This window comes from Anser brachyrhynchus (assembly GCF_964034855.1).
Source record: "Anser brachyrhynchus genome assembly, chromosome: 1".
In the NCBI taxonomy this organism is placed as follows: Eukaryota; Metazoa; Chordata; class Aves; order Anseriformes; family Anatidae; genus Anser; species Anser brachyrhynchus.
The window spans coordinates 101406501-101431546 of NC_137694.1; the positions used below are offsets into that span (position 1 = coordinate 101406501).

Sequence of the window (25046 nt, forward strand, 5' to 3'; positions counted from 1 at the left end):
AGCTATCTTAAAAAGAAAGGACCGCTAATTACTGTAGTTCACATATGTAATCAATGGGGATTATATTTAGTAACAAATAGGCATTGTAAAAGCAAAGGCTATTCTTTGTGGTCAAAAGTTGATGTCTTTTTATGAATACCACTCTTTCTAGCAATGGTAATGCATCCGTATCACCATATTGATCTGGTATTCAGTTATTCCACGTCTAGGATTTCTGTTAGTTTTTTTATCCATCAAGGCAGCTAATAAAAAGTAGTCATGGTTATTTATCTTATCATAGCTGGTTTCTGAAATCTACTGTCCATAACGCTTAACTCTTGATATGCATATTCCCTGTGTGGCAGATAAAGCCTAGAATTACCCATATCATCTCTGAATTCATTTACAAATACAGCACAGATATTTGGGGGAGAAGATGGTACAAAGTGGAAAACAAATGGACAACATATAGTCACATCTTCAGAGTTACAGTTACTGTAAGATAATTAACCATTTCTTCTTTTTTGAGTACTTGTCTGTATGCATTCCATTTTTGATGACTCATGGACATTAAGTTAATGTAAAGAAGGTGGCAATTAATCTGCATATGCAGGCGTTGTGTTACAATCATGCTAGGCACATGACCTATTTTCTCCTCTCAGGAGACTGTACCTTGAGAATATACAAACAGCAGCCAGCTCCTTTGTATATTTCTGAAATGCGTATGTTTCTCAGAAATCCTGGGTAAATGGTTTAAGATCTAATGTAATGAATGAATCTAATGCATTTGTACTAGGATTTGTGGTCTACTTAGACTGTAACAAACTTGAGGAAATAATAAGGAATAATTTTGATAGTTTCTGAGTACAATCAGACAACTCTTTTCATCTGTTTGCTTACTATACACAGAGTTTTAGACTTTGAAAAGATAATTGCTTGTAGATTGATTACAGTATCTGCAAAAGTGGTATCTAACTTATAGCACCTAAAAATTCACTCCAACCTACTACGTGTAAACAAAGGAGGAATATAGAAATACAGGAATATAGGAATATAGAGTCTTTTTGATGAAAATTTAGGATACCTGAAGGTGTCTGCAGGACTGAAGATCAGGTCTTTTTTGGTTCCTGTATGACCATTAAAATGACTGAAAAAACATATGGATGCTTTTGTGTTGCCAAAATACCCAAAGACTAACTAATCCGCACTTTAGATGTTTAATTCCAGGAATGTAGTTCTCAAAACTTTATTCAGCTGTTTACTAAACCCAAAGTTGTCTAAATGTTCATGTGCCTAAAATTTTCATCATTAAAGCTCCACATGCACCCTAAGTTCTGATTCTGAACAAAGCCAAGAACATTTTAATCTTGACATAGCTGCAAAGCTCAGTTGTTACTTAACTCCTGCATCTATAAGCTGGATACTTCTCTATGTCAGCTGACAAGCACAAGTTAAATGGTAATCACATACACAGGCTGCTTCCAATTAATTCTACTGAACATACCCAGGTAGATCCATCCATCATGTACTTTACGACAGTTCCTTGTCCACTAATGACTCTTGACACCTCTTGTTCTACATGACTTGCCACTGATGTACATAGTTGAGAGTTCTTTATCTTTTGGGGATAACTTTGCCTTACAAGAATTTCCAGAGCAGGCTGTTTTGCCTTTTTTCTTTTGGTGTCTTCTTGCCTTACTTCACCTTCTGTAACCTCATGTTCCTTCTCTCCACTTTCCACAACCTCCTCCTCCATTGCTTCATTTGCTTTGGTTACAGCTTTCTCAATCTCCTCTTCCTTGGCTTCACCTGCTTTGGTCTCACCTTTCTCAGGCTCCTCTTCCTTGGCTTCACCTGCTTTGGTCTCACCTTTCTCAGGCTCCTCTTCCTTGGCTTCACCTGCTTTGGTCTCACCTTTCAAATCTGAAAACATATTCACAGTTACTTAATACTGTGCAACACACACTCAAACAGTGTAAAACCCCCAGCACCATGTTGTCTACAGAAGGTATTCAACTTAAGCTATTAAAAGTAACTCTCCTCAGTTTCCTCTGTAATCCATGGAGTTAGGGACAGTCTCTATCAGAGAACAATTCAAAGCAGTTATCTAATTAGAAACTCCTGTGGAAGTGTCTGTCTTTTCCACATGAAAACAAAATAAATTTGAAGAAGGATTTATTACGGATGCTGAACTTTTGGAAGACTGACATTTGGTGAGAGGAATCTCCTAACTTCCCCTAATAGAGAAAAAGTTACTGAGTTTCACCAAATTTAAGACTAAATGGAAAATGAACTTAGACATTTTGTCTACTTGAACAAATAAAGTTTTTAGATTAAATTATGGCAGTGTGTTGACAGTGCTAATGAGTATAATAGGCAGTTGTGTCAAGACACTACATGTATGTGTCCATAACTGTTCCATTCACCTTAACTATTTAGTATTTCAACTTATGCTCCTTGCCAAATTGTATATTTGAAAACCATCTGCATCCTCTTTACTGTACTTTATATCAGATTGATCAGAGCACATTTACTCTAAACTGCCAAAATATTTTGATATGAAGAGGGAAGGGATATCTGAGAAGAAAAATGAGGGAAGATTTTACTATTAATTCAGGCCTGTATGGCAAAAAAATAAAAATAAAAAATCAAGATATTTCTCAACCACGTGATTATAAACCTGTGCTGTATCCTGGTGGACGATATGACATTTCTAATGCTATTTAATAACTTTTTTTTTCTTAATTTATATATATTGGACTTGCTACTTGGCTAGCTTCTAAGAGGTATGGATGACATTTACTGTTGTTTCATCAGTTGCCAGCAAAATGAACAATTCTGCTGTTTTTTATGCAATAGCTCACGTATAGGATATGTTGGAATTACTGATAGCAAGATTTCGCATGTGTGATAAATCCTGGATATACAGGCACTTCTGCAGTTGTTCTGGTCTATTTTCACCCACTCAGTAGCTCTAACACACTCTAGGCTGCATGGATCTATTCTACGTAGGCATTAAATGACATCTGTACGTGGCCATTTTAAAAACTGACCAGGTGACAAAAGAAAACTAAAACACATTTGTCTGCTTCAAAACCCAGAACTTATGAAAACGGAGGATTACAACAGTTTATGCTATGCAAAGATGAACCTCATGCTGATTTTCAAAAATGCAGGGAAATCGAATCATTGCAGAAGAATATGTCTAGCACAGAAACTTAGAAGTATCTATATACCTGATCATTCTTTGAAAGGAAATTCAAAGATAAATGCATAAAGGGTTATTACAAACACCTTGTCTGTACAGTCTGGGTGGCATAAAGCAAAAGACTTACCTGAAGTGGTTCCTTTTTCAACATGATCATATCTTTTAGAAAAGCAACTAAACCCGATTATAAAATATCCAGTAGAAGACAGTATATCACAGCATGGGTTAGTTTTGTTAGTCACTCTTAGCATTAAAAAATGAGAGTATCTTAAATCTAGTATAAAAGCACTATTCTTGACTTTCAAGTTCCTAAAATTTGTAATACATTTGTATACTGTGTTTACAAGCTCTGTATTTACAAGCCGTCACCAAAATTCTGATTTCTTTGTACTTCCAGAATGGCACCAGTCACTCATTTGATCTTTATTTTGGTAATCATATAGAGTTCTCCTGACATGAGCTCACAGTAAGATAAACCTTCTGATCCACTAATCATTCTTGTTACTCTACCCTGAATATTCCAAACTATGAAAAACTTGCCTTGTAGGCTTAACAACAATACATAATATTCCAAAGAAACGCAGATATAGGCAACTTAATCTTACTGTTATCACTTCAGATTCCTCTGTATATATGTATTCAGTAACTAAATGTGCTCCTTTTCACCTGTATTCCTATACATATGCATATTCAACAGATTATTCAACATGACTCCCACATTATTTTTAGGGTTCCTGCTTCTCTCCCCCCAGTCTATGTCTAAATCCTTGCACTTTTAGATTTTATATTTGAATTGAAACACATTATTTATGTTGCAATTGCCATTAAATAGACATTATGAAAGAATCAGCCATCTGAGATGTTAATACTTCATATTGTTATATCTACACCCATCAAAGCAGAAATAATTTCCTTCTGTAATTTTAACTTCTTTAAAAACTCCTTATTCTACAGTGGCTGAAAAACTAACCTTCAAAACTTTCACCAAGGAAAGTTAATACTAGTCCATTAGGACAGGAGACATTCAAGCTTCGGAAAGCAAGAGCATCTGAAATGACTTGTGTTTGGGAAGCTGGTTCTTTTATCTCCACCTACGGAGCGAAACATGAATTAGTTTTATTCCATTTTAAAAGACTTAAGAAAAAAATAGATTATATAGGTATCAGTTTTACCAAAACATTTCAAAAAAGTACTTTCTATCGGTCATTCATAGCACTTTGAGAATGTATGGATTCTGAAGTGGAAATATTACTCTGTTTTTTTGATTATGCTATCTTATTTCATTTCTCTTCATTAACCCTTTAAGAAAAACTCTTCCTAACTTTATTAATTTTGCTGAGTCGTCACGCTACCTTGTGCATGGTATCAGGATGAGATGACAATAAATGGATAACATGAAGTGGAAGACCATAACAGAACAGCATTGAGATTGCATCAGCTACTTTACCTATAATTACTAAAAGAGCACAAAAGATAAGTAGAACAGTACTTCCAGCTGGAAATATGACAGATGAGAAGAGGACAAGAAGGAATAGCTGACAATCAAAAAGTGTAATTCTCTTTGTACTGCTCTGTAGTGGAAACCGTCCTGATAAATAGAAAAGATGAGGATGACCTAAGGAATGTCTGAAGACACTAGAACATTTGGGAAAAATACAACAGTGGATCCTTTGATGTCATCTCCTCAGAAATGTATGTGACAATAAGCTACACTATGCCAGTCCTAAGATGAAAGCAGTTTTTTGCAGACAGGTAACAGAGAGAACTAGTCCTGGTATTATCCCGTATTCTTGATTTATAGGAAAAGAAATATAGAGGAAAAATAGAAAAACATGGCAGATGTTTTGCCTGATATTTTTAGAAAAAGGATACTGTATATTTTATAGCTACTTTACATATTACTGGGTAATTAAGGCTATCCTCATTACCCTAAGATCACAGGCACAGGAGTCATAAGGAAGACAACAAAGGAAAGGATAGAAGTAAACCTCAGTTGTCATCTACTTCTCCCTTTCTAATAGTAAAAAAAAAAAATTAAAAAAAAAAATCAAGTATAACTGTATCAAAATATCAAATATAACTATACAGTTTGAGAAAACCTACCTATTGTAAAAATTTCCAGGGCTAGACATTTCCTGGTTTCCCTAGGCAATATATTCCAAGTGCTTTACCTTGTTTAACCTTACTGAGACTTTCCTATTGGTTAGCCTGAATCTCTCTTGCAAAAAATAAGTTTACTTCTGATAATTTCTTCTGGTTATATGGGCTAACATAAGAGATGATGTTGTCCATTTAGCTCTTTAGAGCAGGCTGTTCTGTCTCTAAGCTCTGGATCAAACAAACCCAAACCAACTCTTTCAACCTTTCCTCACTGGTCAAGTTTTCTAGACCTCTTACTGTTCCTGGTGCTTTCCTTAGAATTCTCCAGCGTGGCCCATATTTTTCTTGCAGTGCGTTATCCATAACTGGAAACAGCACTGCAACTGAGGCCTTACCAGCCCTGAATGGAAGAATAATTTCACTTTTAGCAGGCTATTCTCCTGTTTATTCTCTTCAATATGGTGTTTGCCCTTCTCACAGCAAGATGGCATTGTTGACTTATGTATAGCTTGTGATCCTTTTCAACTCTCAGACCTTTTTTTGCGTAACTGTTATTGATGGAATGGTCATCCATTCTGTTGATATATTATTTATACACAATTGTAGAACCTAGTACATTTTCTTACTGAATTGCATTCTATTTTCTGGACGATGTCCATGTAAATCTGTCAACTTCACCTCAGATCTTGTCCTCTAAAATACCTGCAGACTCACATAGCCAGGTGCTGTATGCACTAGCAAATGAATATTGATTTTTTTAAAAATTTTTTTATTAAAACACAAAAAATTACTGAAGACATTCTAAGTGAAATCATAAATAGCCTCTTGGAAGAAGAGGAGGAACTTAAAGATGTCCTCATGACAGAATTTTAGTGGTATAGGAATTTATGCAGGTTTTCTTTTGTACCATACAATTGCTGTATGTTATGCTGAGTGCTGTTTGGCAAATCCCTGCACCACTTTCAATGCTCATACTCTACAAATACCTAGTTAAACTTGTGAAAATTGGCTCAGTAGCATTTTTTGTGGATATGGACAGAATCCATGTTGAAACAAGAGACATAGTATCAGCTCATTCACTGGGTACCACAGAGCAGCATAGCTATGTCATGTCAAAGAGTCTTCCAAGGATGTTCTCAGTACCTGTCTATTCTTGTCTTTCTTACTATCCTCTCCTCTCATTTACTGTTCACTGGAAGCTATTTCCTGTTTCAAATGTATCTGTATTGCATTTAACCCTTCATTTCCATGTTACCTATTCTACCTCTTTGAACAGCTTAGCCTAGCTCAGTTAACATAATTATGATAAGCTGGCAACTCTTTAAGGATGTTTTTCTTAGAGCATAAGAACTCTCCATCTCCGTGTGTGAGAAAGCGAGCAGGGAGGGAAGAAAACCAGAATGGCTGAACAAGGACCTGCTGGTCAAACTGAGGAGCAAGAAGGAAATGCACAGGCAGTGGAAGCAGGGACGTGTGGCCTGGGAAGAGTACAGGGATGCTGTCTGGACGTGCAGGGATGGGATCAGGAAAGCCAAGGCATGGATGGAACTGAGCTTGGTAAGTGACGCAAAGAATAACAAAAAGGGATTCTATAGGTATGTTGGCCAGAAAGGAAAGGCCAAGGAGAGTGTGCCCCCTCTGATAAACAAGAAGGGAGAACTGGTAACAACAGATGTGGAGAAGGCTGAGGTACTCAACAAGTTCTTTGCCTCAGCCTTCACTGCCAGTCAGGCTGCCCACGTCTCTCGAGTCCCTGACCCTGTAGATGAGGGCTGGGGGAGCAAAGTCCCTCCCACTGTAAACAAAGAGCGAGTTCAAGACCACCTGATGAAACTAAACACGTACAAGTCTGCGGGGCCCGATGAGAGGCATCCCAGGGTCCTGAGGGAACTGGCTGATGGAATTACCAAGCCTCTCTCCATCATATTTGAAAAGTCCTGGCAGTCAGGTGAGGTCCCTGGTGACTGGAAAAAGGGAAACATCACTCCTGGTTTTAAAAAGGATAGAAAGGAGGACCTGGGGAACTACAGACCAGTGAGCCTCACCTCTATGCCTGGAAAGATCATGGAACAGATCCTCCTGGAAGCAATGGCAAGGCACATGCAGGACAAGGAGGTGATCCGAGACAGCCAGCACGGCTTCACCAAGGACAAATTGTGCCTGGTCGGTCTGGTGGCCTTCTGAGATGGAGTGACTGCATCAGTTGACAAGGGAAGACCGACCGACGTCATCTACCTGGACTTCTGTAAGGCCTTTGACACAATGACATCCTGATCTCCAAACCAGAAAAGAGATGGATTTGAAGGGTGGACCATTCAATGGATAAGGAATGGGTTTGAAGGCTACACCCAGAGAGTGGTAGTCAATGACTCTATGTCCAGGTGGAGGCCGGTGACAAGTGGTGTACCTCAGGGGTCTGTCTTGTGACCGGTACTGCTGAATATCTTTAACGACATAGAAAATGGGATTGAGTGCACCCTCAGCAAGTTTTCAGATGACACCAAGCTGAGTGGTGCAGTTGATACAACAGAAGGAAGGGATGCCATCCAAAGGGACCTGGACAAGCTAGAGAATTGGGCCCATGTGAACCTAACGAGGTTCAACAAGTCCAAGAGCAAGGTGCTGCACCTGGGTTGGGGCAATCCCAGACATGAGAACAGACTGGGTGGAGAACACATTGAGAGCAGCCCTGCAGAGAAGGATTTGGAGGTTCTGGAGCAGTGCATGCTTGCAGCCCAGAAGGCAAACTGTATCCTGGGTTGCATCAACAGAGGAGTGGCCAGCAGGTTGAGGGAGGTGCTTGTCCCCCTTCTACTCTGCTCTTGGGAGGCTTCACTTGGAGTACTGTGTTCAGCTCTTGGGCGCCAAGCACAACAAAGACATGGACCTATTAGAACATGTCCAGAGGAAGGCCATGAGGATGATGAAAGGGCTGGAACCCCTCTCCTATGAAGAGGGGCTGAGGGAGTTGGGAGTTCAGCCTCAAGAAGAGAAGGCTCCAGTGAGACCTTATTGTGACCTTACAGTATCTAAAGGTGGCCTACAGGAAAGCTGGGGCGGGACTTTTTGTCAGGGAGTGTAGTGATGGTTTTAAACTAAAGGAGGGGAGGTTTATATCTGATGTTAGGAGGAAATTCTTCACTATGAGGGTGGTGAGACACTGGAACAGGTTGCCCAGAGAAGTTACAGATGCCCCATCCCTGAAGGTGTTCAAGACCAGGCTGGATGGGGCCTGGAGCAACCTGGTATAGTGGGAGGTGTCCCTGCCCATGGCAGGGGGTTTGGGACATGATCTTTAAGGTCCCTTCCAACCCAAGTCGTTCTATGATATGCTTCTATGATTCAGTTAGCAGTTCTCTCTTTTTTGTTTCAGCCATCCTTGATTAAAGATAGAATCAAATTGGGGGAAAATCAAAATGTAAAATATATACTTTAAATATTTTTGCAGTTAATTGGGAAAGATATTAAGAACCACATTTAGCAAGCACAAGCAAGTTACCTAGAAATGCTACTCTCTTTTGTAACTTGATCACTCAGGTTAGAAGGGATAGCTTTTTATAATAATTAGTATTAAAGAATTATCCCAGAATGTATATTTTAGAGCATCAATGTTAAATGAAACTGTTTATGGACCTCATTGCTTTATGTACCAATAATACCTCTTGTCAGAAGACACTGCTTTCCTAAACTGAAGGTGGTGACTAAACTGGTTCTTAACAGCGTTCACGTTCATTTCTCTCCTTCTCTCTGAGCTTGTTTGGTGTTTTAAAACATGCATTTCTAGGACTAGTTGTTGGAGAAAACAGCGTCAAAAAAGAAAAGAAATTAAATCATCTCAAATAGAAAACTTTTGCATCCTCTTCCAGCATGCTGCTATATCTTCTTTATTTCTGTAAGAACTTTTGATGTAACTGATACTCTGGCAGGTCTGTGAGATCACAGGATCAAACAAACCTCCTGTGGTTGCCTAAAATACTCTGCCATTAATTAGCTAATGACCGGAAATAATCTAGGTTAGTTATATTGCAGAGGGGAATTGTGAACCATTTGTCCCCCACTCACATGTTTTAATGCCCCAAAATTTCTCACAGAACTCTATGGAAGATGTTCAAGATCAAATGTTATGCTCTTCTGATGCACATGGCCATGTAATTCCTGTATTACTCTGTGATAAGTATTCCATAACAGAAATTCAGAATCTGTTTTTGAAATGCCATCCATCCTTTCCAAAGGCCTGTCCTGGGACAGAAATACCTTCAGCCATAGACAAAAGCAGCTTCCTCAAGTTGCTGGTCCCTGGCTAATGACCAACTGGAAAGACCAAATTGCAAAGAAGGCTTTTGCAAAACTCTCCACTAATTAGGCTAAACGCTGGGTGCTGTGCTTGGGTCATAACAACCCCATGGAGCTGAACATGCTTGCGGAAGAGCAGCTATAAAGTTGCCCAGCAAAAAAGAACCTGAGGTTTTGGCTGACAATTGGCTGAAAATGAGACAGCAGTGTGCCCACGTGGCCCAGAAGGCCAATAGTATCCTGGCATATATCAGAAATATTGTGAACAGTGGGACTAGGGAAGTAATTGTTCCTCTGTACTTGGCACTGGTGAGACCACACTTTGAGTACCATGTTCAGTTTTGGAACCCTTACTACAAGAATGGTACTGAGTTGCTGAAATGCATTCAGAGAAAAGCAAAAAAGCTGGTGAAGGGACTAGAAAACAAGATATATGAGGAATGGCCAAGGGAACTAGGGTTGTTTAGTCTAGAGAAAAGGAGGCTCAGGGGAGACCTCATTGTTTTCTAACAACTACATGAAAGGAGGTTGTAGTGAGGCAGGTATCAGTCTCTTTTCTTAGGTGACAAGTAATAGGATGTGAGGAAATAGCCTCAAGTTGCCTGAGGGGAGGGTTAGATTGGGTATCAGTAAGAATTTGTTCACAGAAAGAGTGGTTAGGCATTGGAACAGGCTGCCTGGGGAAGTGGTGGAGTCACTATCCCTAGAGGTATTTAAGAGATGTGTGGACATGGTGTTTAGGGACATGGTTTAGTGGTAGACTTGCTAATGTTATGCTGATGGTTGGTCTTGATGATATTAAGGGTCTAAATGATTCTATGATTCCAATTTGGTTGGTTAAAGACTTTCCAATACAGGTTTTGGAAAGCACAGAGAAGTTTTCTTATTTGGTTAAACTAAAAATTAATTTATAGAGCAGTTCTAGTCAGTGAGAATGTAACAGGTTTAACTGTAAAGCCAAAGTCAACAAAACGTGGATTACGGAAGACTCACTGTTCTATGTCATGGAGTCTTAAAGAGTATCATCTTCATTAACAACTGCCAATATTTATACCCAAGAGCAATTGGAAGAGTAAAACATATCCTTAGAAGCACCATAAATTACTAGGAACTTGTTAAGGCACATCTCAAAGCCCTCTGAGACAAATATATTTGTCTAGTACATAAGCTTATGTATTTAAATTTTTGTTTGTTTCTTTTCTGTGTTAATTGGATAATGCCTATTCTCTCACCTTTCCTTCTTCTTGTTTTATGTGGGTGTCTGGTGGTGGAGAGCTTACTCTGCTATGGCTTGCTTTTGTAGATGGCAGAGATTTTCCTGGTTTTTGTTTGACTGACTTATCTTTTTTTCCTGAAGCTGATGTAGTAGAAGGAAACACAGTTGGAATATGAACAGAAGGGATGTTCAGAACTGTTGCTAAGACAGGATCTGTTTCATCATCTAAAAAAGGGAAAAGAAATATTTTAATGCAATTAAGTTTCATAAATGTAGTTTACCACATTCTATTTTTGACAATATTTTATACACTAAATTTTATCTTTGAAATAATAAACTCAGTGGAATAAGACAGAGGGACTGAATATATGAAATTATTTGGAAAATTTCTCCACAGTGGACTACTTGTCAATCTAAAAGAAATCTTGAAACTTGTTTCCCATAGCTTGTCATTGGTCTCAAAAATAGAAATTACAGCTTTGTTTTTCTCTTTTACCTCTGGAATACTTATATACGTGGAGACATTTTGAGTCTAGCATCTAGGATAAGGTCGCTGTTATTATGCTTTATCACAGGCTGATGGAGCATGGACTGACTCCAGCAGTTTTGGACTCCATAGCTCTATTTTGCTAAAATGATTCAGAAAGATTCTGTTGCTGAGTCTCTCTCACTTCTTAAAAGTCAGTCATTAGGGCAGCCTGCTAAGCACGCTGACAGGAAGTACTCATGTTGCCTTCCAAAACACTGACTTGAAAATAATATTAATATAAAATCAGATTTTATGTAACATATTTTTTGTTTCAATGAACAAATATTTCTCCTTAATCTGAAAAACCCAATCAGCTGTAACCCTAATCCTTTTTTTTTGACACATTTTTTTTAATCACTTCCTCTTGCTTGAAGGCAACTTAAGTCCCAAGACTACAATTCATGGAATAGCACCTTGTTTTCCATCCAGATAATTCAGGCAATTGAATTCCTGTCTGCTTTGGAAAATTTGTTATCCCAGATGGAGCTATTTATTATCCATATCTTAACCACATCCGTATAGATAAAGGACTGAAAACGCGAGTGAGCAAAACATGATGCTCAGAAAACAGCTTTTTTAAAATTTAAATAAATACAGCAAGCTTGATTTCCTTAGTAGTTTCTGAAAGTATGAAGTTTAATGACAAGTCAGTCATTTCAAGAGTGTCTTCAAGAAGACTTCCAAAAATCCTTTTTTATAAAATCCTTTTGATTAAATTACTTTTTAATTTTGCTTATTCCAATGTTTTTTAATGTGAAAACTAATAAATTAGACAAAGAAGAGTTAACTAACTCATTGACAAATTGCACGCCAAATTGCATTCAGATAAAGGGGGAAGAAATGCTTACAGAAGTGTGCTAATAAAACCATTCCAGTATGAGCTCACTATTTTCTGTAATGCAAATGAAGTGTTAATATATCTTCAGCTGAACAAGACTGTATTTATGGTTTCCAGAAATGTTTTGGCTTAGATGCTTTTAGCATTGCAGGTAAGAAAATGCAGAGCCCACATCAAAAATAAAATTCTAAACTACTAGAAAGACTGTCTGTGTGTTCTGGAACAGTTGTCTTATAAATGATTCTGGATTTATGGGAACTGCAAAGGTGACACAAAAATCAACAATCTAAGGCTAGAAGAAACTATCATCTAGAAACTATCACCAGGTGATAAAGTCATAATTAGAAGCCCTTGGAAAACAAGCCTTCCACCTCGGGTTTTAAGCTAAGCCTTTAACCTCAGTTTTTGTGTTGGTGCCAGCATTAGGGAAATGCACCATTATTTCAATACATTTATGACCTTTAGCTGATAGGAAAATTTAGATCAGCATAAGGATTTTTTCAGTCCTCATTTTCATTAGCTGATACGTGGCTGACACATGCATCTGATACTTTGTTAGGTGGCTCTGTTTTCAGGTGCTGACATTTATGCTGCGTGACTTTTATGGTTCACTGGAAGTCTGAGGAAAGATGAACAAATCTGTTCTATTTGTAATATGCCAGAAATAAGTTCTCAAATAATTATATAAAATTGGAAAGTTTAAAATTCTCCATGGCAGCCATTGTGATGCACATTTATTAGACAGCCCGACTGTTTAATAAAAAAGCAGTAGTACTGATCTACAGGTGGCTAATGAGTAGAAACAGCTGACCAGTAAACTAGGACAGAAGTAATTCTCTACCAAGAAGCAGGATAGTTGACATGAAGGGCTCTGAGGCAACTGACCTTTAAAAACATTAGTGAACATGATCTATCCTTTCAGGTTAGTCTAAATATCCATGTGAACACTGCAAATTAGGTATAAGCAACCTCTTACATTTAAGATGGCACTATCAAGCTCCCATGCCGTGAAGTGGAGCACTATCGGTTTCAGATGACACTTTCCAGAGTGCTGAATTTAGGAATAAAAGCTGTTATAGGCTCTCAACCCCTAAGGAAATTTCACCTACTCTTTTACTATGGTTGCCCTGAAAAATAAGAACTCTTTGTTTGAGGGTAACAAAGACAGAATAGATTGTTGTGACTGAGGGAAAGTGTCTTTAGAAGTCTTGAGAATGATGGGAAATTCCAGAACACTGTCAGAGTAAGGAAGGTTTCTTTCCTGCTGAAAACAAAATCAGATCTCCAGCACTCGGAGTTGTGCTCTCAGGATTTCATCCAGGCACAAAGACAGGTGCAAAGGTTATATAATACCCTGATGTGAAAGTCCCACAAGTGCTCAAGCAGTGCATCACAAAGTGATGAGAAGCTTACTCCTAAGTCAAAAGTTAGATTTTGGTCATGCTAGAGAAAACAATTCAGAACTTAAAAGTTTGTTTAACTTAAACATTATCAAAATTCAACCAAGAAATAAAAAAGATGTGTAAAGCTGACAAACAATCTGGGGATTTTTGTCATCTTAACTTCAAAAAGGAATATGGAAGATATAAAATGAGAAAAACAAGAAGAACAGAGAGAATTACAGAGGTTCCAGAAAATAATTCAGTAACACAACTTAACCAATCCATGGGGAGAAACTACAGATTACGTGGCATACCATTCTACATTAGGGATGGATGGATGGATGGTGTATATGAATAGCCTAAGCCAGAGTTTTTCTGGTTAGAATTTTTCTAAGCACTTATAATGCAAATGCCCACAGGGGAATGTAGGCATAAGCAAGTGATTGTAGGAGAACTGCAAACAGTCAAAGCATACCAACCAGTCAGAAGTGCTGCAGTAAAGCTCAACATGGCAAGGATATTCTAATGTAGAACAGGTTGCTTATGGTATATGTGAAAAAAAAACTGAACATCACCAGCTAACAAGTAGGTGTTTAGACACGTCTCATGCCAAAATACATGAGTTTTCACAGTCAACTACATTGTGGATGCTATCTTTGCTCAAGTTTAAGAAGTCCTTTTTTAGTAATTCATTTGAAAAATGTATTGGAATAATTAAAACTGAGTGTATAGTTGAATGGTTTACCACGGTCCACACAAAGATGCATTCAATTAAATGTTTTCATATTTTAAGAGCTGAAAAAAGCTGGGATTATTTTCTGATCAGAGGAGGGTTTCACTTTTATTCATATGATGGTTTCAGTGGCCTTTCAAATGTAATGGAAACAAAAAGCTCTTGGTAAAAGCAGACGCTATTTTCACTGTGGTTTTTTGAAGCAATTGCTTCCAGTTGGTGAATGTGTTTATTGAAAGGCTGAGAGAAATCCCTCATTATGACTGCACAACTGTAGCCTAGAGTCCAACTCCTAACATAAAATGAAAGTTCCATAATCACCTATGAGTTAACAAAAATATTATTTCTTGGAAAACCAAGAAGACTCCTCAGCAAATCAAATTTTCTTTGGCTCAAATTAACTGGCTGATTTTGCTGGACTACTTAGTAACAATACTTTCAAGTTTCTCATTGCACTGCTCTATTTTCACAGTAAGTAAAAAATGCATGGAGACCTCCCTCCATTTTGAAATTTGAATCATAGAATATTCTTGACAATGTAATCTCATCTCAAGCCTTGCTGAAAATTCCCCACCATGTAGTAACAGCTGCTAAGAAAGACAAAATTGCATGCAACAAATTATTGAATAAGGGGTGTATGGAAAAAAAAAAAAAGAAGAAGAAAAATAATTCCCCCTATGGTTCTCAAATATCCTCTTCTATTTGCTTACTTTACCTGCTGTCTTCCCTGTAGGTCCATAATAGCTCAGGGACAGCTGGATTCCATTTTCTAAGGTGGCTGAAAAAGATCCAAACTTGCTCACAGCTTTCTTTTGATTCTTCATTTTTCCTTTAAAAAAAAAAATAATTAATTTTACAGATAGCAACACATACTAGAACCACCTGACCTGCAAACCAATGACTGGTGTGAACAGTGGCACCTTAAGGTGGATGACTAAGCTGTAAAATAAAAAAATACAGGGTGGGAAAAACTTTATAAGGGTGATAGCTGTGGTGCATTGCCTGTCATGCCACTCATACGGTAGTGTATAATAGTCAGTTTTGTATAATGTACCTGTGGCCTTTCATCTAGAAATTGCATTCTAATTAGCTATGTCTGTAAGAACATGTTTAACAGCAACAATGAGTGAAAAGTCTTTTTTAATTTAAACAGCAAAAGAGCCAAGTTCTAGAGTCAAGTATCCTGTTTCTCTCCCGTATTGGCTGACAAGAATGTTCAACTGCTCATTTCTATCACACAGGGGACTCCTGTTTACACAGAAATAAAGCCTCCCACTGGTGCCGAATGACTACACGTTGCTTCAGATGTTAACACATTGTGATTGAAAGTACCATCTGACAGACCCCAGAATGATACAGGACCACTTTCAGAAGGGCAGACAAGAAGTATCTCATGTGTGGAAGGGATGCAAATTTTCTATTCATCCAACCTACTAGTATTTCAATGGTGGCAGCTGCTGCCAAAGAGAGGAGCAGGAATAGGATGCTTTCTAACACTGAAGAGTAAAAGAACTAACATACCTACCAAAAGTTATACTTTTCCAACACTCTTCAGTTCTGCATGAGCAATCCCAAAGTGCTTTTAACAAATATATGCACATATTATTACAAAACACTTTCCTTCCTGGAACCACCCTCGGCTGGGTTCAGAAAGGATTTGGATTCAATACTTGTGTCAGTTAGCAACATGGCAACCAGCAACAGATATTGCTGAACTGCAGAAAGGATCTGTTTCCACACCAAATGTCTTGAGGAGGCAATAATGCTACAGCCATATGATCCGCAAAAGGAGATCCAGTTCAAAGGGGAAACTCTTCCCTTTCCAGGGAAATTTATTCTGGGCATAGTATACAAAATTCAGTTTGCATTCTCTTAGGCTTTCCCAGGCCACATTAAGATCAGGAGTCCACTACTAAAGAAGAGAATTCTCTTAAGGAATAGTGAATCTGTTCAGTGATTTCTCTGCCTCAGAAAGAGAGTGGTTTGCACCTGTTGTCCTGCACTGTGCTTAAGGTCTCTTCATGATGCTTAAGTCAGAAAACTGGATTATTATTTAGTCCTGTGTCTTTTACTGACTGGGTCCTCCTGTGATCTCAGATACAAAGAGCTGTCTCCCTACGTAAGTTAACATTCCACACAACACAGTCCACAAGGGTGAGGACAGAGGCTGAAGTGCCCAGTCTTTGCCATCTCCTGACTCAGAGGGTACAAAGACCAAAGACTCTTTCAACTCCAACTTGTTGGAGCTGTTCTTGATCTGCAAGTTTCCAAGATTCCCTGACAGATTATTTCAATTGTAAGTCTGTCTACTGAAAAAAATATTTCTACCTTCTTTGGACTTCTGATCTGGACAGTGAATTGTAAAAGAGATGGTAGTGGCCAGAAAAATGCACATTCAAATTTTTTTTTTTGATGAATGTTACTAATAGCTAAACATTTCACTTCCACCTTATGGTGGAAAAAACCTTACATTCACAGAGATTCTGATATATTTGTAATTTTGAATGATGTCTAATAAAATAAATTCCTGCCCACATTCTTCATTTGAAATTATGTATCTATTTGGAGCAACACTGATCTTATTCACCCTCTGTAATTAGGAATTTATTTTATGTTAGCTGATAAGGTTTGCATCCAACTACTAAATGTGTCAAACTATTAATTCTTTATATCAGTGATGTCAAAACACTAACCTGATGTAATTTTATGTTCGTCATCACTTTCTTGCACTTCAATTTCTGTTAAGTTTTTCTTGGGATCTGTGATATGAATGAAGAAATTGTGGTTGTCCTTTATCACTTTCAACTTAACCAAAGTTAGACCTGCAAGGCAATGGAATACTATTATTTCTCCCACCAGGCTTCAGAACTGACCTCTGTCCCCAAAAACCTTGCACCTGCAACTACAAGGTACGCAAAAAAGAAAATTGCTCAGAACTGGATTCAATTGCTTACTATTGGGCAAAGATGACAAAATTAAGGTTATCTGAGTTTAGATTGTCTGACTAAAAATTCAGAAGACTTCCTGACAATGAGGTCTGAAAGGCTGCAAAATAACCCTGTTACTTAGAAATGTTGCATTTGACTGGACAAATTATTGGGACACGCATTCTTGGAATATCTTGCACTGGTTGCCATTGAAGAAACAAATATGAACAGATTTTTCACCATTTCTAATTTTTGATACTTTATCTATCAATTGCTAACCTACTATAGCAAAATGTAAACTTTAGTGGTAATAGAGTCTAATATGGAATTATACGGTACGCTCACAATGTCTTTAACAGAATTTCTACTGCTGAGATGCGAAAAAGCATTTACGGATAAAGAAACTATGTCATCAGTTATTAATAGAGTTAAAGCAAAGCATAAAGAGTAGAAGACTCACCTTTTACAAACTCTATCTTCTCTACTTGAATCTGTCCTCCATCAGATGGGAAAAGATAGTGATTGATTCCAGACACTTGAATGAGACTCTCCCCCATGTTGTAGCCAAGAAACTGGAAAAACAAGTTTTAGACTATGGGTAAATGAGAAAGGCAGAAGCTGTGAAAGAGGTAAATGAAGGACAGATCATTACAACAGTATTTTTCTGAACATTTTTTTTAGACATTTAACTACTGTAATTATTGCTTTAGCAAATACATTGCATGTTATTCTTATATCCAAATAGTACCTCAGCTACTAACTGAAGTAACTTGTTCCACAAGAGTGCAGAATCTGGTCATTCAGTGGCACGGAGCCACCAGTGGAAATGAACAGTAGCAGTCTGGTGGCTTAACATATAATGAGAGGGATAGAAAAATTCTGGACAAGTGCAAAGAGACAAAGTCCAATGCCATGAGATCTGTACATCATGAACAGGACAGGTAAAGATTCAGATTTTCAGCCTCTAGATTTTGGATTTCAGACACTGTAAACCTGATTCTTAGATTGCTCTGCCTTCTAACCAGCCACAAATTGGCAAAACTTAGTTAAGCATACTCTGGCAAGTTTAGACTAGGAAGTTATATCTCTCTGAGTTTGAAGCTCATACTCAAGCAAGTTTAGACTAAAATATATTGACACAGGCAAGTCACTTCATTTGCAGTGCACAACCATCGTCTACATCTATAAAATGGGATTTCGTGTCACAAAGGAACTCTGTTGTACCTTATTTATATTCCTTAATTTGAAAGAGATGTGGATAGTGAAAGTAGGAGCTGGGTACAGAAGTACTTCCATGAATATGGATCTCCTGTTTTCATAGCTTTAGCCCCAGAAAACTTCAAGGAGAAGTAGGATATTATCCATAACTGTCATTTCCTGGTACTGAAATAATGAATAGCTTTTGGGACACCTAGTCTAGTACCTATGAAGATTTTCTTTGCAAGTCTATAGTTTCATGGTGTGTAGTGAGAAGGAAACCACAGGATGATGGTCTTGGATGCAAGGTTTAATATAAAAAGCAAATATAAATCAGTGCAAACTGCCTAAAAATTGTTTGGATACAATAGTGAAGAGTTCCCCTGGTAAGGAGTATCCCTCTGTTAGTGTAACAGGCAGAACGTCTTGAATTAACTCACTCCAAGAACATGAAATTCGAAACAGGAAATGGAAGAAACAGTGAATTCCTTTCACTTGATTTTCAATGTGGACAGCCAAAACTTCAGTTAGGTCTAGCAATGCCCAAGTAAGTGAATCGTAACAGGTCTCTATGTTCCTTTTTCCTACCCTCTCCCATGAAAGCCACATCTTCAGGCAAAATTTATCCCATGAATATATTATCCATGGTCACAAAACCACGATCAACTTATCTTTGTGTTATTGTTTGTCATATACATTAAAGAACATCCAAGTTAATTTAATAGTCTTGTGTAGGACAGTCTTAAATATCAGAAACTGGTTTTCAAAACTTTTAGGAAATGATCTGCTGTTAAAATGATGGAATTAAACAGGATGTAGTTAGACTTAATTTGCCCTGAACTCTAGTTTCACAACAGATAATAGCTTTGCTGTAATCTTGACTATATGTAAATAGCTGACACTCTCCTAAAGTGGTGCAACAATATGATTCCTTACCTTATACACTTTCTCAGAATGTGTTTCTGGAATGCTGGGATCCTCCTCAGGTTCAGGGGCTTTTGCTGTCTCATCTTCAAGTTTCTCTTTGGAAGATTTCTTATTGGAACCTTCACTTTCTACACATATTGCTGTCTCCTGTCTTTTATTTTTACCACCCAAATTTTCTTTTTCCACTTTTTTTTCTTCCTTAAGTCGTTCTTCCTCTTGTAATCGATTCTGTTCCTCCTTCCAAGCCTAAATTAAATTTTAGAGTTCAAATTACTGTGGTTCTCTTTCTATTTCACAGTATTTCACACGTGCATGCTGAAAAGAGCATCAGTAAACAAACTCAAAAGAACATTGGTTCTTTTGGTCTTTTACTCACATTTTTCAAACTTGTCTATAGTTTTACAATATTACATACTTTATTTTGCATAAAATGACTCATTCAACTCACAGGATCAGTCATTCTTGACAATAGGAGACATATAGGATTACTATTTGTATCTTACACATTCAGTCATAAGTGAATTATTCATTTTGTTTTTCACTTGTCCACAATGTTTATGACTATATCAGAATGCATCACTGCATTAATTTATTCCCAAAGTGTAACTGTAAGATAAACTGATTTCATTCCTTTACAGAAAGAAGAACGAGGTATCAAGACCAGAAATACCAATCTGTATCAGAAAGACAACATGAGATATCTGATATTTTCCAGTATACTAAAGCACTGAAATCACTGTGGAAGAAATGGTAAGCATTCACAACTACAAGATAGGCATTAGCCTAACCTGAGCTACATCAGCTCAAGTTGAGTATCCAGGATCTGGCTAACACCATTTCACATCTACATTCCGGTGTTAGTACTTAAAGTGCAGAGCACTACACATTGTAAGAAAGATCAGATATACTATGGCTGTGAGAAGTCAAAATAAAATTAAAAAAAATCAGGGGAGTATATTAGTTAAGCTAGATCTGTGTAGTGTAATGGATAGGGCCAAGTCTATATAAGTCTACAAGAACAAAAGCGTATCTTTCTGGCAAATCAGTGTTATGTAATCCATTTCAGAAACATACATATTTTTGTCTCACCTTAAGAGAACCTTCTCTGATAAAAGGACTTTCTTCACTGCTGGATTGAGATTCTGGAATGGTCTCCATTATGCTCTCAGGTCTTGATGTGCTGTCTTTGAGACAAGAAAGGGGATTAAGTGCAGTCATAAATACGTAAAAATTGAATAATTTAAAAAAAGAATGGAAAAATAAATAAAAAGTAGTGTGAGTAAAACATATTAGTAAATAGTATAATACATAAGTATAAAAGTAGAATAAAGCAAATGTTAAATAATTTTAGAGATAAAATAGAAAGGCTATTCAGATTAGAAGAAATTTATCTCACAACTAGTATTAATTGGTATTCATAACTGGGGACCATATATTCCTTTGGTCAGTTTGGGCGAGCTGTCCTGGTTGTAACCTCCAGACTCCTTGTTAGCAGGGTAGTATGAGAAGCGGACAAGCATACTATGCAAGCCCTGCTCAGCAACAACTAAAACATCAGTATGTTATCAACATTATTTTCCTCCTAAATTCAAAGCACAGCACCATACTAGCCACTATGAAAAAAATTAACTCTATCATAGCCAAAGCCAGCACAGATAGCTAGATGGGTACAAGTTATGATTTAAAAGTCAAAACTGTTCTTTTGGTTTCCAAACCATATACAGAAGCATTAAGTAGGTTAAGAAATGACAATCCTATTTTTGGAAATGGTAATTTTTAGTGCTAGAAGGTTTCAAGTATATTCTCAAAGCAGGTGAATAAAGCAAAGACTAACAAATCATTGTTAATTCCATTTAAATACACAAATAGAGAATTTGGACAAGAGCTCTCTTTTGTGAAAATGTGTTTTCAGATTCTGTTGCCTGCTCAAAATTCATTGTATGAATGGCTTACAATTTTCACTATCCAAAATGTTGCTTGTAACTAAAGCTTGCTCTGCAGTCTAGTCAAATCCAGTTTTAGCTTCTAGTTCACAGCTTCTCACTTTCATGCTGCCCTTTTAAAAATGTTTTTTTCTGAACAGTGATGCCAACTTCAACTACTGATCATCTTTACATATGGTCAGTCATCTAAACAGGGATTCATATTTGTTTGTAATCCTTAGAGTAATTCCATTAAATAAACACAGGTATTGTAAATATAAATTTACATTAAGAGCCTCAGTTTGCAGAATGAAGGATGATGCAGAATATTTAAATATATGTATTTAATTCATTTTGAAACGTGTTTATGTCTATACAGATGACAAGGTTAACTTATGAAAAATATATTGGATTCTACTCTGAACAGCTTTGAGTCTCAACACTTAACACGAAGAATGATTTTTCTACAATAAAACAGAAAGATACCCACTTGTGGCTTTCTTAGGGAAGCCAGTTTTTTTGACAGCACATTCAGAAAATTCAGAAGATCCTTCTGCAATGCCTTCTGCCAGTTTAAGAGCCTCTATTTCCCTAGCTAGCTTCTCTTCTTGGTATTTGACTTCTTCTTCTTTCACCCAGTCTTCAACTGAGTTGGCTACCAGCTCAAGATAGTTCCTGAAAAACACAATATTTATCTACGTACCGTAACACAATTTCCACTCATATGATTTCAGGTCAAACAAAATCACTTCGCTTCTCAGTTTCTTATACAAATATTATTCAGTAACTGTTGAGAGAAGGATTGTGTTTGACAGGGTTTCTCTCATTTTTCTTTTTTTCTGTTTAAAAGAAGGTGGTATTTTTGCCCAGATGATATATGCTTAATCTCTTTCACGTTCGGGATTTTGGTTCTCCTTTCTGCAAAGTGATACTAGAAACCTGTTTTCTAAAGAATGCCTGCCATCAAAGAAAATCCAGAAAGTCAGAAAACATATAGACATTCAGTTTAAGAAATGTTGAGACCAATTTTGCTCTTCACTATTCAGTCAATATTGAACAGTCACTTGGATGACTTATTTTCTTGGTAGCTCTTGATTTATATCATCTTTTAGCATACACTTCATTTGTTTGTTCAGCAACTAAGGAGGTGTTATTCTATTTAATTCCTAGCTCTTCTCTATCAGTATGACTGGAAAGGCATTTAGAAATTGTCACCCAAATCCATATTAGTGAATCAATGCACTGTAGCCTGGCATAAATTAAGAATATTGATAATTAACAGCCGAAGTCAGCACTGAATGATAAACTGATCCAGAGTTTGCAGCTGGCATCTGTACTTGCATTATCTCATCTTCCAGTGGTATCTGAAACAACTACTAAAATAGTTCATTGTGGACAACTGCTTTCAAGGTAGGATGAAGTCTGAAAGTCATATATGCAGTTGCCGCTCTACCCCTTATTTGGAGGACTACCATAATTCTTTAATGTAAGATTCTTCATATGTGCAGAAGTAAAAGGGGCTAGTATAGAGTGCATGAGATTCAGCTGTTACACCTTCATAATGTTTCTCATTCATAAATTCAAGACAATTCAACTGTGTTCAAATGCTCTGTATGTATCTGCAGTTTTTGTTTGTGAACATGTAGGCAGCACAAGCAGTTCTTGACCTCATGACAGTTTCAAATTTCTTACTGTAGCATTACACTGTATGTTCAAGAGATTTAATATGTATGCTACCTACACAGGCTGGAGATGTACAAAGTTTATGCACAGCTTAAAGATACCCTAGTCTCTCCTGCCTCCTGCAATGTGTGTGGAGCCTGCTTTGAGGTACCTGCATGGAGGAACTGTTTATCAAGTATTCAGTAGAGACAAGACAACTCTGCTTTTATCCAAAGAAAAGTGAACGAGGTAGAAAAACAAAGATGTTGAAAACAAAAGGCAAAACTAGTCTGGACCTAGAGTTGCCAGTACTGGAATAACTTGAAGATGAATATATGTTATAAATAAAAATGAGATTATTCGTGTGGAAAATATTCTAGGGCAATGAAACAGTCATTCAAAGTCAAAAATACACATTCTATTATTATGTATTCTGATGTCACTACTGCCAATGTCTGACTCAGAATCACTTCTCAGAAAGGATTATTTTTTCCAGTAACTTGTGTAATGTGTTTACTATGAAACAGTAAACAAATGTCATTAAGATTGAATTTGAGAAAAAGAATAGTAGTGATAATGTTGGAATTCAATTGGCTTCCTGATAAAGTGGTCACTTCTATCCAAAATCAAAATGTTTTGTACATATGTATCACTGTAGGCATAAGCACCCATGCCTTTGGACCCTGCTTGTAAGTAGCATCCATTGGATGTCACAGGTAGCCTCCTGCTGCCTACCCTTTGAAGGGCACAATTCCTACACTTTTGGATGTTCTATATGAACTACAGGACTTGATATCCATAGGGAAGAAGGAAAAGTTAACCGGAATATCCAGGACCAAAACCAACTCCAAATCAAGTTGCTGCAACGTAAGAAGTTAAACTTCTGTCTTGCGTGAGAATTTAGCATAACAGGACCCACTTGTAACAAACTGGTAGTCATTTCTCAAGTATGCAGGTAACAGAAGTATATTCTGGAGAGCAGCTATGAAAAAACCCTGCAAAGTGGGAATCTGATCTGTAAGATGTCACAATAAAAAAGTATCAAGTGAACACACACCATAACAAAGAGATAGTCAAGTATCCCTCTGTGGTGAAAGTGTGACTCTTAAACATAACCCAAAATTTAGAATAATAGTAATTTTAATAAAATGTAAATTAATGAATAGTTATTAAACTCATCAGGATCCAATACTTAAGTCTAAGTATAATGTATAATTATTAATATAATTATATATATGAATATAAGTATAATATGATAATTAGTATAATTAAATTATAAATATAAATTAAAAATATATTTACAATATAAGCATAAAGGTAAAATACCACTAACACTGAAACTACATTAATAAGTAGGGTTTATGACCGTGTGTGGCAACTCAACAAGATCTGGAAGCTAATGCAGGCAACAGCTTGAAGCACTCCAGGTATTTAAAGGCTCTCTTTCACAGAAGTGTTATGTTGCTTGGAAACATACACTAGCAAATATTTATGATGCTTTGTCTGGAAATCTGAAATGATCTTTAGAAAAAGGCTGAATAAGGTCAGAAAACGTGCTCATTATTTTGCAGAGAAAAGGCAGGTATAGATGACACATAACTGGATGAAATGAGAGCCTATAGCTCCTCATTGATACTAAGTAGCAGATAGAGAGCACTCATGGTGAATATTTCTCCAAAAGAACAGTAAAACCAAACCTTCTGGTTAGCTCTTACGCCAGTTTCTTTAGGAATGCCTTTCTGCTTTGAAACAGAACGCTGTGAGCAAAGCTGGCATGCCCCATGCAGAAGCTATATTTAATGTCTAAGCCTTGTTTTCAGTATATCTGGAAGAATAATAACAAGAAAATATATAGCTAGACAAGCCTCAACAGAATTATAATTCATCTGCCAGAGAGCATGCGTCATTCCTTCTCTGGATGCAAAATCATTTAACTTTTGTTTTGCAGGATTCAAGAGCTCTTCCCATCTTGCAACTAGCCTTGAATTGACTATTTCAATGCCCTTTCAACATGAGCTACCAAATTGTTTTAGGACCCCATAGATGAAGAATTATTTTTTCAAGGATAATTGCTTCCTGAGGAGGTCTTGGTCATCATTATCTGCTTCTACAGATAATACAACAGTAGGTCAT

The 25046-nt window shown here is 37.1% G+C and overlaps 1 protein-coding gene across 15 annotated transcripts in view; it reads right to left on the reverse strand.

Moving 5' to 3' along the window:
- The window catches only part of SPAG17 (sperm associated antigen 17), a 117275-nt gene that overhangs the window by 38124 nt on the left and 54105 nt on the right, over positions 1–25046 (reverse strand). For all 15 annotated transcript variants that reach the window (XR_013945198.1, XR_013945199.1, XR_013945200.1 and 12 more), the window contains 9 exons: positions 21742–21926; positions 20419–20513; positions 19339–19575; positions 17666–17777; positions 16972–17100; positions 14994–15107; positions 10813–11021; positions 4158–4278; positions 1484–1902 (listed from right to left, as the gene is read on the reverse strand). Coding sequence is in view for 10 of the 15 variants with exons in the window: in XM_080576922.1 (XP_080433048.1) it covers positions 1484–1902; positions 4158–4278; positions 10813–11021; positions 14994–15107; positions 16972–17100; positions 17666–17777; positions 19339–19575; positions 20419–20513; positions 21742–21926 (1621 nt within the window). In the remaining 5 variants the exon portion in view is untranslated. The remainder of the gene's footprint in view (positions 1–1483; positions 1903–4157; positions 4279–10812; positions 11022–14993; positions 15108–16971; positions 17101–17665; positions 17778–19338; positions 19576–20418; positions 20514–21741; positions 21927–25046) is intronic.